At 44.0% G+C, this 15,141-nt stretch overlaps 1 protein-coding gene across 1 annotated transcript in view; it reads left to right on the top strand.

The window, feature by feature from the left end:
- The window catches only part of SLC67A1 (solute carrier family 67 member 1), a 78,255-nt gene that overhangs the window by 11,123 nt on the left and 51,991 nt on the right, over positions 1–15,141 (top strand). Inside the window, exon 5 of the mRNA XM_079987405.1 lies at positions 135–267. Within this exon, the coding sequence (XP_079843531.1) occupies positions 135–267 (133 nt within the window). The remainder of the gene's footprint in view (positions 1–134; positions 268–15,141) is intronic.

Here is a 15,141-nt window from a genome sequence, read left to right as displayed (position 1 = left end):
AAATCCATGGTTCATCATGATATTCACCCAAGAACTCTGCCCCTGATATGCTCATTATCATATTTTTAAAAGGAAGAGCAAAGACTTTAGATGGTACATGATTAACCTGGGTTTCCCCTCCATTTTTTAAATAGGTGCTCAAATGGCGATAACAGATTTGACCACCGCTGATGAACGTGTTGATGCTTTAGGAAAGCTTGGACTATGTTTTGGGGTAGGAATGATCGTTGGCGCTTCCTTGGGTGGCACCTTAACCTCAAAATTTGGGTGAGTGGTCATGTCTTGTTTCAGTTAACCGCAATGTCCTACTTTTAAAGGGATGTACTGTTCTCCTTTGAATTGCCAAAAATTGAGGTTCTGAGGTAATCTCACGTAGCAGTATGCACAAAGCCAGTGGAACTTACTTCTGAGTAAGCGTGCAATGGCAGGGCTATTATTATCATAGATTTCTGTATATCTCATGATGGTTTTCTATACTACAGATTTAAGGTGTATGTGGTTGGTGCCCATTATAATCCAATACAGTGGTACCTCAGTTTAAGAACAGCCCTGTTTACGGACTATTCGGTTTACAAACTCCGCAAAACCAGAAGTAGTGTCCCAGTTTGTGAACTTTACCTCAGTCTAAGAATGGAAGCTGAACAGTGGAAGGGCACCGGCGGCGGGAGGCCTCATTAGGGAAAGCGCACCTCAGTTTAAGAAAGGATTTGGTTTAAGAACAGACTTCAGGAACGGATTAAGTTCATAAACCAATGTACCACTGTAGTGTGTAAGGCAGCTGAGCAAACTTATTTCACCCCAACACACATTACAACTATGCGCTCTCATTGCAAATATTAATTGAAAAGCAGAATTGCATGTATAATTTTATATTGTTGGACTATGTGTATAATTTATGGCAAAATAATTTTGATTTGAAATAAGTGTAGACAAAGAGATATTGCTGTATATGGAGAATCTGGAAATAGAAAACTTGGAATAATTTAAATCCAAGTCCATAGCAGGCAAAATGGGGCTCATCTGGCATTAAATCTCTGGTGGCAAAGTGTGAACATATTTGTCCATTAGATGGCACTGTTTCACAGCTATAATTTCCCCCCTTGTTGGTTTTGTGTTCTTTGGCTGTGCATCAGTGATGCTTCAGCTAGCATCCATCTTATATTTTTTAGGGGGCTGGAAATGGAAAATACCTCACTGTCCTGTTTCTTGGGCATTTAGGTTTGTTTGTGTCTTTAATTTAAAAAAAGATGTGTGAAGACTGTGTGTTCCTTCTTCCCTGTGACAGGATGTGCACCTTTCCTTTTAAAAAGGACGAGAGGTTCAAACTGCTACCCTTCCATGTGCAGGTGGCGCTGTGGTCTAAACCACTGAGCTTCTTGGGTTTGCTGATCAGAAGATCGGTGGTTCGAATCCCCACGATGGGGTGAGCTCCTGTTGCTCTGTCCCAGCTCCTGCCAACCTAGCAGTTCGAAGCACACCAGTGCAAGTAGATAAATAGGTACCACTGTGACAGGAAGGTAAAAGGCATTTCTGTGCTCTCTGGCTTCCATCACGGTGTTCCATTGCACCAGAAGCGGTTTAGTAATGCTGGCCACATGACCCGGAAAGCTTTCTATGGCCAAATGCTGGCTCCCTTGGCCTGAAAAGCGAGATGAGTGCCACAACCTCATATTCACCTTTGACTGAACTAAACCATCCAGGGGTCCTTTACCTTACAGCAAATTACATGGTAGTGGGAAAGAAATAGTGCCCTTTTATAATTATTGGGCTGTCTTTGGTCTTGCTTTTATTATGTATTTTCTTATATATATATATAGCCAGTGGAAGTGATGGTATTCCAGCTGAACTATTTAAAATTTTAAAAGATGATGCTGTTAAGGTGCTACACTCAATATGCCAGCAAGTTTGGAAAACTCAGCAATGGCCAGAGGATTGGAGAAGATCAGTCTACATCCCAATCCCAAAGAAGGGCAGTGCCAAAGAATGCTCCAACTACCGCACAATTTCACTCATTTCATACGCTAGCAAGGTTATGCTTAAAATTCTACAAGGAAGGCTCAAGCAGTATGTGGACCGAGAACTCCCAGAAGTGCAAGCTGGATTTAGAAGAGGCAGAGGAACCAGAGACCAAATAGCAAACATGCGCTGGATTATGGAGAAAGCTAGAGAGTTCCAGAAAGACATCTACTTCTGCTTCATTGACTGTGCAAAAGCCTTTGACTGTGTCTACCACAGCAAACTATGGCAAGTTCTTAAAGAAATGGGAGTGCCTGATCACCTCATCTGTCTCCTGAGAAATCTCTATGTGGGACAAGAAGCTACAGTTAGAACTGGATATGGAACAACTTATTGGTTCAAATTTGGGAAAGGAGTACGACAAGGCTGTATATTGTCTCCCTGCTTATTTAACTTATATGCAGAATTCATCATGCGAAAGGCTGGGCTGGATGAATCCGAAGCCGGAATTAAGATTGCTGGAAGAAATATCAACAACCTCAGATATGCAGATGACACAACCTTGATGGCAGAAAGTGAGGAGGAATTAAAGAACCTTTTATTGAGGGTGAAAGAGGAGAGCACAAAATATGGTCTGAAGCTCAACATCAAAAAAACGAAGATCATGGCCACTGGTCCCATCACCTCCTGGCAAATAGAAGGGGAAGAAATGGAGGCAGTAAGAAATTTTACTTTCTTGGGCTCCATGATCACTGCAGATGGTGACAGCAGTCACGAAATTAAAAGACGCCTGCTTCTTGGGAGAAAAGCAATGACAAACCTAGACAGCATCTTAAAAAGCAGAGACATCACCTTGCCGACAAAGGTCTGTATAGTTAAAGTTATGGTTTTCCCAGTAGTGATGTATGGAAGTGAGAGCTGGACCATAAAGAAGGCTGATGGCTGAAGAATTGATGCTTTTGAATTATGGTGCTGGAGGAGACTCTTGAGAGTCCCATGGACTGCAAGAAGATCAAACCTACCCATTCTTAAGGAAATCAGCCCTGAGTGCTCACTCGAAGGACAGATCGTGAAGCTGAGGCTCCAATACTTTGGCCACCTCATGAGAAGAGAAGACTCCCTGATGTTGGGAAAGATGGAGGGCACAAGGAGAAGGGGACGACAGAGGACAAGATGGTTGAATGGTGTCCTTGAAGCTACCAGCATGAGTTTGATCAAACTGTGGGAGGCAGTGGAAGACAGAAGTGCCTGGCGTGCTCTGGTCCATGGGGTCATGAAGAGTCGGACCCGACTAAACGACAAAACAACAACAACAAATATATATATATAGTAATTTTATATTGTGAACCGCCCTGAGATACACGGGGCTTAGGGCAGTATAACAATTTAATGAATAATAATAATAATAATAATAATAATAATAATAATAATAATAAAAATAAACAGCACACAGGTTTTCAGTCATTCTGCTTCAAAACAGATCACCTCCACTACTCTTCTTGCAGCTGCAATTCCCTCTATAGGGATTTAGACAGGAACATAGGAAGCTGCCTCTTTGTGAGTAGGGCTGCTGCTTCATCCGGCTCAGCCCTGTCTAAACTGACTGGCAGCAGCTCCCCAGGGTGTCAGGCAGGAACTTCTTCCAGCCCTACCTGGAGACATTAGGGATTGAACCTGGGACTTTGTGCATACAAAGCAGGTGTTCTGCCCACTGCCCTGCAACTCTTCTCCCAACCAAATCTGCTAAAATCCCCTCTTTCACACAACTTTTAAAGGAGCAAGAAAGAGCCCCATCTCCCTTTTCATCTAGCCACCACTCTCACTGTCAAGAAACAGCCACAGCTGAGGACCAACCAAAATGCCATTCAGGATGCTTTGCTTTAATGTCCACTAGATGGTGCAAATGTCTTGGGAAGAAGGAGAGGAACCATACTTTCTTTTGCCATCAAGGCTTGTTGTAGAGATTTGTCAGTGGTGGTGGGGAAGAGCACAAAAAGTTCTGAAAGTCTGTGGCACACGCACACAGAATCAGTGGTATTTTACACAGTAATGAGAATAAAAAAGGACACGCGTGCAAATGCTGTTACTTTGGCTGTGTTCCATAGAAGAACCATGGTTTTATGCAGTGCTTTTTTCTGGAGGGATGCAGGGGTACACATACTCCTAAACATTTTGTGAATCTTTGTACTTTTGTCCGTTTACTGTATTTGTTTTTCCTGATTTGAACTATAAAATGGTGGTTTTCTTGAGTCAAAATGAAAGTACCCCTGAACATTTTTTTTTTTAGAAAAAAGAACTGGTTTTATGTAGGGTTGAAAAGAAGAGAGAAAGATGGGCAGAATCAGGGTGGGAGATGCTTCTCACTCCCCAAAAGTATATTGTGTCCTTTCTGCAGCGAATAGATGACATACAATCATAAGCAAGACAAAACAAAGCAAAGCAAAACAATAAGAAAAATGCAGAACATTTAACTAAGGTTACCACATATCAAAAAGTAAAAACCAGGACACCCCGAAAGCTTTTTTTTAGACAAACCCCACAATTTTTCAATTGCCTAATACATAGGACAAAGCACCACCTTTCAAAAATTCCCCCCAGACATAAATGACACCTTTGAAATCCCAGTAATGTCTGGGAAAATCTGGCAGCCCTAATTTAACAGTCATGGCTTCTCCCAAAGAATCTTGGGAGCTGTAGTTGTTTAAGGGCGCTGAGAGATGTTAGCTAAACCACTCTTTCCGGGTCTCCTATCATTCCCGCTTCACAGGGAACTCTGGGAATTGCAGCTCTGCGAGGGGAACTCCTAACACCTCTCAGCACCCTGAGCAAACTACAGTTCCCAGGTCTCTTTGGGGTAAGTTAAAGTGGTATCACAGTGCTTTGAATATATGGTGTGAATGTGCCACTGACTGCATAAAAGCAAATTGCCTTGAAAAGGACTTTATGAATGGCGTTTGTGGCCTTTAAAAATGGGAGCTTGCGAATACATGTTCTTCCTAGACTACCCTCTCTTGTGACAGTGTTCTGTTACACTGCGGTCCTCTACATGCTCAGCCAGATATAAATCTCATTGTATTGAATGGGGCTTCCTCCCAGGAAGAATGCATAGGATTGCAGCCTTGCTTCGCCAAAGGTAGCTAGTCATTTGAAGTCCTGCATTTTTTATCTTAAGGGCAGGTCTGCAATGTCTTCTGAATAAGCTCTCTGAGTGCTCCAATGTGCATGCGGAGTTATTTAATGTGCAGACTGTCCCATTTTGTTGGGGGCGGGGAGAGCAGATCCATCCACACATGCAAATGGGGATGGTCTTGCTGTTGGCAGGGCTCTGGCGGAGGAGACTGGAGTTCCTGCGAACGAAACCACGGGATTGGCCAAACTTTGTGCCCTCCTCTTAACACATTCCAAAGTTTTGTTTTAAAAATGGCCCATTTGTGTTAATTGTTGCATAATTTCCTATAAAGTCCCACCAGCTTTCTGTTATGCATTCATGCTTTACTGTCCTGGAATGGTTTTTCTGTTTGTTTGCTGTGATGCCATAGGGAAAGAATGTCCCTCGGGTTTTCTGCCCACTTTGCGTTTTCTTGTCACTATTATTCAAGTGTGTGTGGCATTGACATACTCGTGCTTTAAATGCAGAAGAGGATAAAATTTTTGTTTGGCTCTTGGACCTATGTCCTTGGTCCTACAGCAGTAGTGAATTTTAGGACAGTCTGCACTGGCAAAACCTGTCTTCTAATTTCTTGAAGCATATTTCGGCCTGCGAAATAAGCTTCCATTTCTCTGCCTCTTTCTGAGGACTCCCTCAAATCCCTTTAGAATATTGGTGGGTAGAGGGTTGAGCTGACTTTGTTGTGACAAGGTGCCCGTGAGTGGCGTGTGGGTGTTTCTCTTCCCATTTAACGTTTCTCGTGCCACTTCACTCACCAGTACTACGGCACCTGCAAAACGTCTCAGTAAATATCCCCTCAGAAATCCATGCTCACCCCAGAGTGGGTGGCATGCGCACACCATTTTGTATTCCTGTTCCTTTTTCTGCTCTCTTAGATGTGGCAGCCATTTTGTGTTGCGCCACTCCCGTATTCATTTTGCACCCTGCCACTCACCCCATGGCAGCCATTTTGTGGCTGACGTTCATGGCACTTGCACTAAATTCTAAATGCTTTGAAGAGGGCTAGCGAGGGAGGCTGGCTGCCGAGCACCTGAGAGTGGTGCACTCACTTTTGTCTTAAGAGAAGTCCTTGTTGCTTCCCCCAACCCACACCCAGTGCCCAAACTTAGATCAGGTTACAGGTTACATGATTCAGAAGAGACAGCAGAGGTCTAAGATGCATAACTAGGCAGAAGCTAAGTCATTGTCCCAACACTTGATACGCCTCCTAGGCCCCCTTTTTGAAGAATGGGGCAGGCACAGGAATTTGTGTGGTTGTTTCCCCAAGTCACAGGACTGGGCAACCAAGCAGGCAGTCCTACAAGTAGACTGGGTCTGCAAGGTCTGCTGATGCCAGCACAGTATCCTTAGCAATGGAGGTGGAGTTGACACAGCCAGCTCACTGTTCATTTTAGCCTCAGGTGCCTCTCCAGAGGCGGTGGAGGCAAGTCAGGCAGACCTCTCCTCTGATAACCCATTCAACCCCTCCCTGACATCTAGATCATCACCTCCCAAACCTCTGGGCACATCCTCAGCACCCACTTCTGCACTCTCGTTCATTCCTCCTCTGCCTCACCCATGTAACATCAAGCATGTATTTATGGGAGATGTGTGAAGATTAATAAAAAGCTAAAGGGACCGCTGACCATTAGATCCAGTCGTGACCGACTCTGGGGTTCTGGCGCTCATCTCGCTTTATTGGCCGAGGGAGCCGGCGTACAGTCATGTGGCCAGCATGACTAAGCCGCTTCTGGCGAACCAGAGCAGCGCACGGAAACGCCGTTTACCTTCCCGCCAGAGTGGTACCTATTTATCTACTTGCACTTTGACATGCTTTCGAACTGCTAGGTTGGCAGGAGCAGGGACCGAGCAACGGGAGCTCACCTTGTCGCGGGGAATCGAAGTGCCAATCTTCTGCTCAGCAAGCCCTAGGCTCAGTGGTTTAACCCACGCGCCACCCACATCCCTGTGAAGATTAATAGGTGGGCAACAAATGACAAAGTAAAGTGTCCTTAGCCTGCCCCACACAGGTGCTTCTTCCATGGTACCCATAAGAGGTTTGAATCCCAGCCAAACTGACAACTATCTAGGTACGGATGGGTGCTAGACTTGGAGGCTTCTATTGCTGGCAGCTTTGATCCCTAAGCAGCTGGGATGTTCTGTACCACCATACTGGCTCGGACAATAGGTTTAAGAGGTTTTCCACCCTATCAGTGCAGTGTGATACTGGTTATTAATTAGATGAAATGGGGTGCCATTCTTACTTGCTTACAAAAGACCGTTCTTTCTCCATGTTTATTGCTTGTAACTTAGCAGTATCGGCTCCAGAGAATTATCACGAAATTCCTTCTTTCTCCATCACGTTGGTAGAATGGAAAATCTGTGGGTGTTTAAAGGGGTTAAGCTTGGACCACGGCTGGAACAGGGCAAAAGGCTAGAGCTCTCTGCTCTGCTTCTAGACAATTTACCCATTCTGGCTTGAGAAATCTCTCTTTCTCTGTGTTACTGTAGAAATGCTGGTATTTCTCAGCCTAGAATGGTTATGCTGATTAGCCAAGCAGTTTGCATGGGTGACCCAGGACACAAAAAATCCTTTGTTCTTGATGACAAGGCATTTTGGAAGCTCTGGTTCCCATGGGATGGGGGCAGAATGTTCTTAAACTGTAGTGGAATTTTGGTAGATGACTGTTGCCTGCTGAAGATTACATCCTTCTCCGGATCATTTATCCCAGAAGGCCTACCTGGACCCTGTCTATCTCTCTCAATCTCTCTCTCTCTCTCTCTCTCTCTCTCTCTCTCTCTCTCTCTCTCTGTCTCTCTCTCTCTGTGTGTGTGTGTGTGTGTGTGTTTGTGTGTGTGTGTGTAGTTGTGTTCTACCCCCAATCTCTGCCGAGCTGTGGCAAGATTTCAGGGTTCCAAGTGCTCACCCAGGGTCTGTGTTCCTTTGGCGAACTGAAGACACGGCAGAGGCCGTCATAGCTTTAAGAAATATGATTTATTCACATATTTACATCTGAATTTAGATGGAGGGAGTCCAGATCTTACAGCATGGTCATCTCAAGAGTGGCTTGTTCACAGCGGCAATTCAGCACTCTACTCAAGGGCATCTTTCCCAGCTTCCCTTCATCCAGCCTGACCAAAGATGGAACTCTTGTCTTTTTTTCTCCCCCTTGTTCTCTGCACACCTTATTAAAGACACTCTTTCCCTGTCACCTCTCTCACACACCCCACCACCTTTGGGAACCTCCTGTCTTCCCAGGCCCAAGGATTCCTCTTAGATGGGCCATCATCTTTTGTTATATTAACAGCTTGGCTTATCCCCAGCTAGCCATGTGAGCTAGCCTGGGCTTGTGATCCTAAGTGGAATGGAAGAGCCCTTGGCCTAGTTGTTAATGGACCAAGCTTTGCTTGTTTCATGAATTTATGAGTGTGCTCAAATTTTATCTCTTTACTGACTCTAGAGCTTATGGTGAGCACATCCCTCCCCAAACTCAACATCATAGATCCAGTTACAGATAGGTAGCCGTGTTGGTCTGCCATAGTCAAAACAAAAAAAAAATTCCTTCCAGTAGCACCTTAAAGACCAACTAAGTTAGTTCTTGGTATGAGCTTTCGTGTGCATGAAAGTGTGCATGCACACGAAAGCTCATACCAAGAACTAACTTAGTTGGTCTTTAAGGTGCTACTGGAAGGAATTTTTTTTTTGTTTCAACATCATAGAGACAGAGACAGAGAGTACCTGGTGGATCAGGCCCATTTAATCCAGCCCTCTGTTCTCACAGTGGCCAAGCAGATGCCTCTGGGTAGCCCACAAGCAGAACCTGAGTGCAACAGCACTTAAAACATTACTAGCCTACTCTTCCTTACTAAAGCAACCACAGAGCAGGTTACAATCAAATCAAACCAAAATACTTAATACAAGTATCTGATAAGAAAACCGTCAAACCATAAACCCCACCAATAACAACTGATAAAATAATTATAGAATTATAGAGTTGGAAGGGACCACGAGGGTAATCTAGTCCAGCCCCCTGCAATGCAGAAATCTTTTGCCCAACCTGGGACTCAGACTCATGACGTTGAGATTGGCCAAATGAAGAAGAAAGAAAGAAGCAGCCTGCATGTGGGGAGTCTTTTGTCCTCCAGATATTGTTGAACTACAACTCCCATCACCCCTGACCATTGGCTGCTCAGAGTGGCTGGGGCAACCCAGTCAGAAGGGCGGGATGTAAGTGATAAATTGTATTATTATTCTGATGAGAACTGTAGCAACATCAGGAGGGTCAGAAGTTTCCATCACCTGCCCTAAGGGCTGCCTTGAACCGGATCTGTAAAAGGAATGGATTTGCATTTTTCTGTTTGACTTGCTCTCTGGGATTTAGTAGGGTCAGAGCACTTGAAACCACAGGTCCTGGATGCTTTTCTCAGTTTCAGCAAAACATTCCGTTCCCTGGTCCCACCTCTCATTGCAAGAGAGAGCTGTTTGTTTAGGTTCTGACAGAGCACACATACCTCACCCGGCAATTTCCCTGGAGGAATGTGCTGTCACACAAGGGCACACCGCTTTCTCCTTTTCCCAGCTAAGAACATCCTGAGGAGTAGCTGAGTGAAAAAAAAAGTAACAAAGGATCTGGTGGCCCCTGGAAGACTTAACACAGGGGTCAGCAACCTTTTTCAGCCGTGGGCCGGTCCACTGTCTCTCAGACTTTGTGGTAGGCTGGACTATATGGGGGGGGGGGGGATGGATGAATTCCTATGCCCCACAAATAACCCAGAGATGCATTTTAAATAAAAGCACACATTCTACTCATGTGAAAACACCAGGCAGGCCCCACAAATAACCCAGAGATGCATTTTAAATAAAAGGACACATTCTACTCATGTAAAAACACAATGATCCCTGGACCGTCCATGGGCCGGATTGAGGAGGCAAATGGGCCACATCCCGCCCCCGGGTCTTTTGTTATGTACCCCTGACTTAACAGATTAAAGTCCACTTCACCAGACTTATCTGACTTTAGTCCATAAAAGACCATGCAACATAAATGTGCCGGCACATCTTATTCTTCTTCCCTGAGTCCTGATCAGTGCTCAAGCTAAATATCTAGGATTCTGTCTGCCATCCTCTGCGTTAACCCTCTGAGTGATGGGTAGGGAGCCTGTGGCTCTCCAGATGTGGTTGGACTCCAAATCCCATCATCCCTCACCATGAGCCGGGCTGATGGGAGTTGGAGTCCAAACGCATCTGGAGGGTCTCAATACTTGCCCTGAGCCATAACCTCCTGTGCAAAGCAGGAGGTTATAACATAATATTTCTGAATTTTAACTTTCCTTCAAAATATATTTTTCAGGTATACTGTAATTGTTATTCAATGTTCATATATAAAACACTCAGGCTGCAGTACTATCTATCCATATTTACTTGAGTGAGCCCATGTAGGCAACCCCTGCCTTAGAGCCTCTGAAGGCTTTTGTTTCTCAGGCCATAGCAGGGTTTATAATAATTTCCTACTTCCTTTACTTCTTTAGGTAGAGAATGCCATTTATTGTGTGCTTATTATGTTTTACTGCTATGTTTTACTGTCTTGTCTACATTCTTTACAAAGTTAAACTGAGTTTTGAGCTTTCTTCTGTTTTTTCCCTTTTAAATAATAAAGCAGTTCATGCTGTTGCTTCTTTTTTTAAAAACCCCATCAGTTTTGTTTGTTTACAAATCCTACCAAACAAACCCTGTCTCATTCCACCCCAGTCCAATGCTTCCTGACACTCTGCCCCTCAGCAACTCCTCTTGCCGTGTTAAAACCACAACATTTAAAAAAAAAAACCAATCAGATCTCTGTGGTCCAAATATCAAATGTACACTGTTTCTGTGGCTAAATGCAGGTGTCAGTTTCACCACAATTCTCTTATGTAAAATTCCCATCAATTACCATGCCAGCTTTTGAGTCTGAGTATGCCAAGGTATGTGAAGCATCCACATTCTGAATATTTCCTTTACAGCTGAGACCTAGCCTGGTTTATGAATCGCTGTCTCCATGCTCACCAGGGAGAAACGCGAATCATGTCCAAACTTGCTTTTACCTGAGCAATGAGGTGTTGCAGCAACAGGGTAGGAAAAGGTGGTGTGATGTATCATTTCCACATGGCAAATCAAACTCTGCCTTGGGTTAAACCCTTGGGAAACCCAGCCAGATGGGCGGGGTATAAATAATAAATTCTTGTTGTTATTATTATTAATATTATAGTAGGAAAATTGAACCAAAAGGAGGCTTGGGAAACAAGCCTCCTCTTTCATACCTCTGCTCATTCCTTGTCATCAGAAGTTACCAGATAATTTTCTTCTCAGATACAGTATGATCTTCTTATGGCTGGGGGTAACCAACATGGTGTGTTCCCGATTTTGTGGACAACTCCCATCATCCTCAACAATTGGCTATGCTGGATGGGGTCTGATGGAAGTTGTAGTCAGGGCCAGCCATTTCATTAAGCTGATTGAGGCAACTGCCTCACACAGCAAATACTCAGGGTGGCAGATACCCCTTGAGTCTCCTAAGGTAGTCTCCACCTCATAAGATAGCCTGATTCCTTTAGGCATTGTGGAGGATATTGTCCCCAAATCACTGTTGAAGTGAGGTCCCATCCACACCATACATTTAAAGCACTTCACTTCCCCCCAAGAATCCAAGGAACTGCATTGGTTTAAGGGTGCTGTGAATTGTAGTTCTGTGAGGGGTAAACTACCATTGTCAGAATACTTTAGAAGAAGCCATGACTGTTAAAGTGATATAAATGTGTTTCAAATGTGTGGTGTGAATGAGACCTAAGATTCAGTTGCCAACCTAGTTGTCTTTGGCAGAATATTTGAGCTGCTTCTGTTGGATTATTTTAGACTGCAGTCTTGTTCACTATTACCTGAGGGTGAGCCCCACTCTGAGTACAGTGGGATTTACTTCTAGTAAACATGCATAGAATTGGACAGGCTGTGATCAGCCCTTTGACCTGAGGTAGGATAGCCAGTTTAATGGAACAGAAGTTGGAGTCTGGGTTTTGTTTCCCACTCCAGTGCAGGTCTGCTCAAAATGAAGCTAAAATCCCTGTAAATTAACTGCTACCTTGATGGTGCATCATGCTTTGATGTGCCTTAGCTGTTGGTATTTTTAAAAGTGAAAGCTAATAAATGGCATTTTGACTTCCTCCTCCAGCAGCTGACTCTTATAGCTATGCAAAAGAACCAGCCTTGAGAGATTTAGGAATATAAAGGTTTTTTTGTTTGCCCTGTTCCTTATGTCACCGCTCAGTGATGCAAATGCCAGCCCCCATGGAAGGGCACAGAAGAAAAGCCTTTCACATCCCTGACTCGTTCCGGAATATTCTCTCTCCGATGTTCATGACTAGCAGCTCTTTGATCTACACGGACATGGCCTAGCTGCCAATGAACAAGAGGATTTCTACAGCATTGCGAAAGCAAAACAAAGCCCCAAAGAACATAAGGCGAATGTTTCATCCAGACAATATGTTCCAGCAACTGCCAAACTGTTATTCCGTTGGCCACAGGCAAGGACAGCTGTCCCATTTCCCCGGAAATTTCACGTCAGAGTTCATGGGTTCATTCCAGAGCAGGAAATGATGTGGTTTATTTCATTCCTGGGGTCTACTGTGATGCAGGAGCTGCATGTTGTGGCTGATGAGCTAAGTGGGGAAGAGGAAGGGCAAGTAAGCTTCCCCTATGTAGAGGACTAGGACTTGAGTCACACAGCCACACCATGCTTTTGTTAAAGGTGCTGAGAGTTAGGAAGCCCCTTACAGCGTTACAATTCCCTAGCACCCATAACAAACTAAAGTTCCCAGGATTCTTCGTGGGAAGTCGTGACTGTTAAAGTGGTGTAAGAGTGCTTTAAATGTATAGTGTGGATGTGGCTTCAGAAGAACAAAACATATGAAGAAGACCTCTTGTAAAAATGTGTTGCTTATCATAAAAACGTCTTACCACCATGGTAAACATTGTACCAGTTGAAGTATCTGATTGGCATTAGAAACAGCAGGTCTTTCTCCTGAGACCCTGTTCTAAACAGAAGATGCAGACCCTGTTGTAATACGAAAATGATGAGAGGTGGGTTTGTTACGTTGAACTTTATTTGAATCAAGGACATTGCCAGCACTTTTCTTAGGAGTGGGTTGACTCCCTGTGGGTTGAATTATTCGTTAATACCAGACCTTTCAGGAGAGGAAGGCCTTTAGGTGACCACAGGGACAGTGAGTTTTTATATCCAAGAAAAGACCTTTAAAGATTTCTAGAATCTTTTCTTGCTGACACTGAAAGCTGATAATATGACTTTTAGAAGAAGCTATAGGCTGTGTACACACTGTACATTTAAATCATATTTAAATAACAGCCCCCTACCCAAGAATCCTGGGAATTGGTAATTTGTTAAGTGCCCTGGGATTTGTTACTCTGAGAGTTAAACTACATTTCCCAGGATTCTTTGAGGGGGGGAACATAATTTAAATGCATAGTGCATACTATGCAGCCAGTATTGTAAGACTAATGGAGAGCTATGGGGTAGATATACCTCATAATTAAGGACACCTTTTATCAAATAAATCCCAAATAAATACATGACATGAGTAATGAATAGCTGTGGGCCTCATTCACATTTCTTCCCCACTTTATCATTTGGAACCATTTCAAATGTAATTGCCATGTGGCATAAGGCTTTCATTGACTCTGAACTTTATCTCAGATGGAGAGGAATGAGGATGTGATTGTCCTGTTGCTGTGCAATTTAGGCTGACTGCAAAAAGGAAGCTGGACATGTCCAGGCTTGCTTTATTCAGCCCTGTCCTGATTTGTTTGGAGAGGAATCTGTCACTGATAGGCCCCCCTCCCCACCAAGACCCAACAATGACAGGAATTTTTAGTGGGATAGGGGATCCTATGTCAGTAATGACTGCTTGAAACCATTCCCTGTCACAGAGACAATTTGTTCCTTTCTTTATAATCCTGAGAGAGTGGATGGCCCCCAGAACAAGGTGACCTACTTTGCTACCCTGTGGAAACCAAAAGAGCCACAAAATTAGTGCTGGTTTGCTCTAGGGTGCCTCCAGAATGTCACTATTTTGCACACGGGGTTCAGGAATGTACCAGAAATTTATGTTTGCTCAAATAAAGTGCATCTAAGTTCTCTATAGCCCTGGAGCAACAAATTCATTACATTAAACAAACAAACAATCAAACCAGACTTTTTGCTGTTAGGAAAGTGACAGGGGGAATGTGCTGAAAAGCAAGGGATGAGTGAATGATGAATGGGAAGACATCTGAATCATGATGCAGGGTCGATCGTATAACTTTCCCACTAATAAATCAGATTGAGTGCTCAGTAAAGACCAGGTGTAGTCTAACCTCTAAGCTTTGTGTGAGCAGATCAGGATAAATGCTCAGTAAAAAAGGTCATCTGGATGATACCTAACTTATGCTGTGTTCATGCTCCCATTTATTGTGCACTCTCTGCATTTCCACTGCTGGGTTTTTAATCCGTGTTCAAACTATGTTATTCAAAACCGTTTGAATGTGGCCTAACAGTGCAATTCTAACCTCGTGATTAAGTCCTGTTGAATTCAGTGGTGCTTATTCCCATGTAAGTGTGGTGAGGATTGCAGCTTAAATTGCCTGTATCATCCTGCCAATGGTGAGGAGAATTTCCTCACTAGATTTACCACTCTTTGTGCCCATCTAGCTAGCACAGACAGCCTTTGAAGCATAGCTGTCAACTTTCAGATTTGAAAATAAGGGATTAGCAGCCTCACCTGTCCCGGGGACAGTCTGCGGGATATCTAACAATCCAGGATAGTAGCGGGAAGCAGCGGGAAACGGCGCTGGAATAAGGGAATTTCCCGCAAAAAAGGGGAAGGTTGACAGCTATGCTTTAAAGCAATGACCAATCCCTTCGGCAATCCTACATATTGAGTTGAGCTTCTCCCCCTTTTTCTGCCTCATAACTGGGCAAGCCTCCTTGGACGCAGCCTGTAAGCCATATAAA

The sequence above is a fragment of the Podarcis cretensis genome, assembly GCF_951804945.1.
Source record: "Podarcis cretensis genome assembly, chromosome: 1".
Classification (NCBI taxonomy): Eukaryota; Metazoa; Chordata; class Lepidosauria; order Squamata; family Lacertidae; genus Podarcis; species Podarcis cretensis.
Note: the sequence above shows the minus strand (reverse complement) of the source record. Positions and strands in the feature narration are given on the sequence as shown.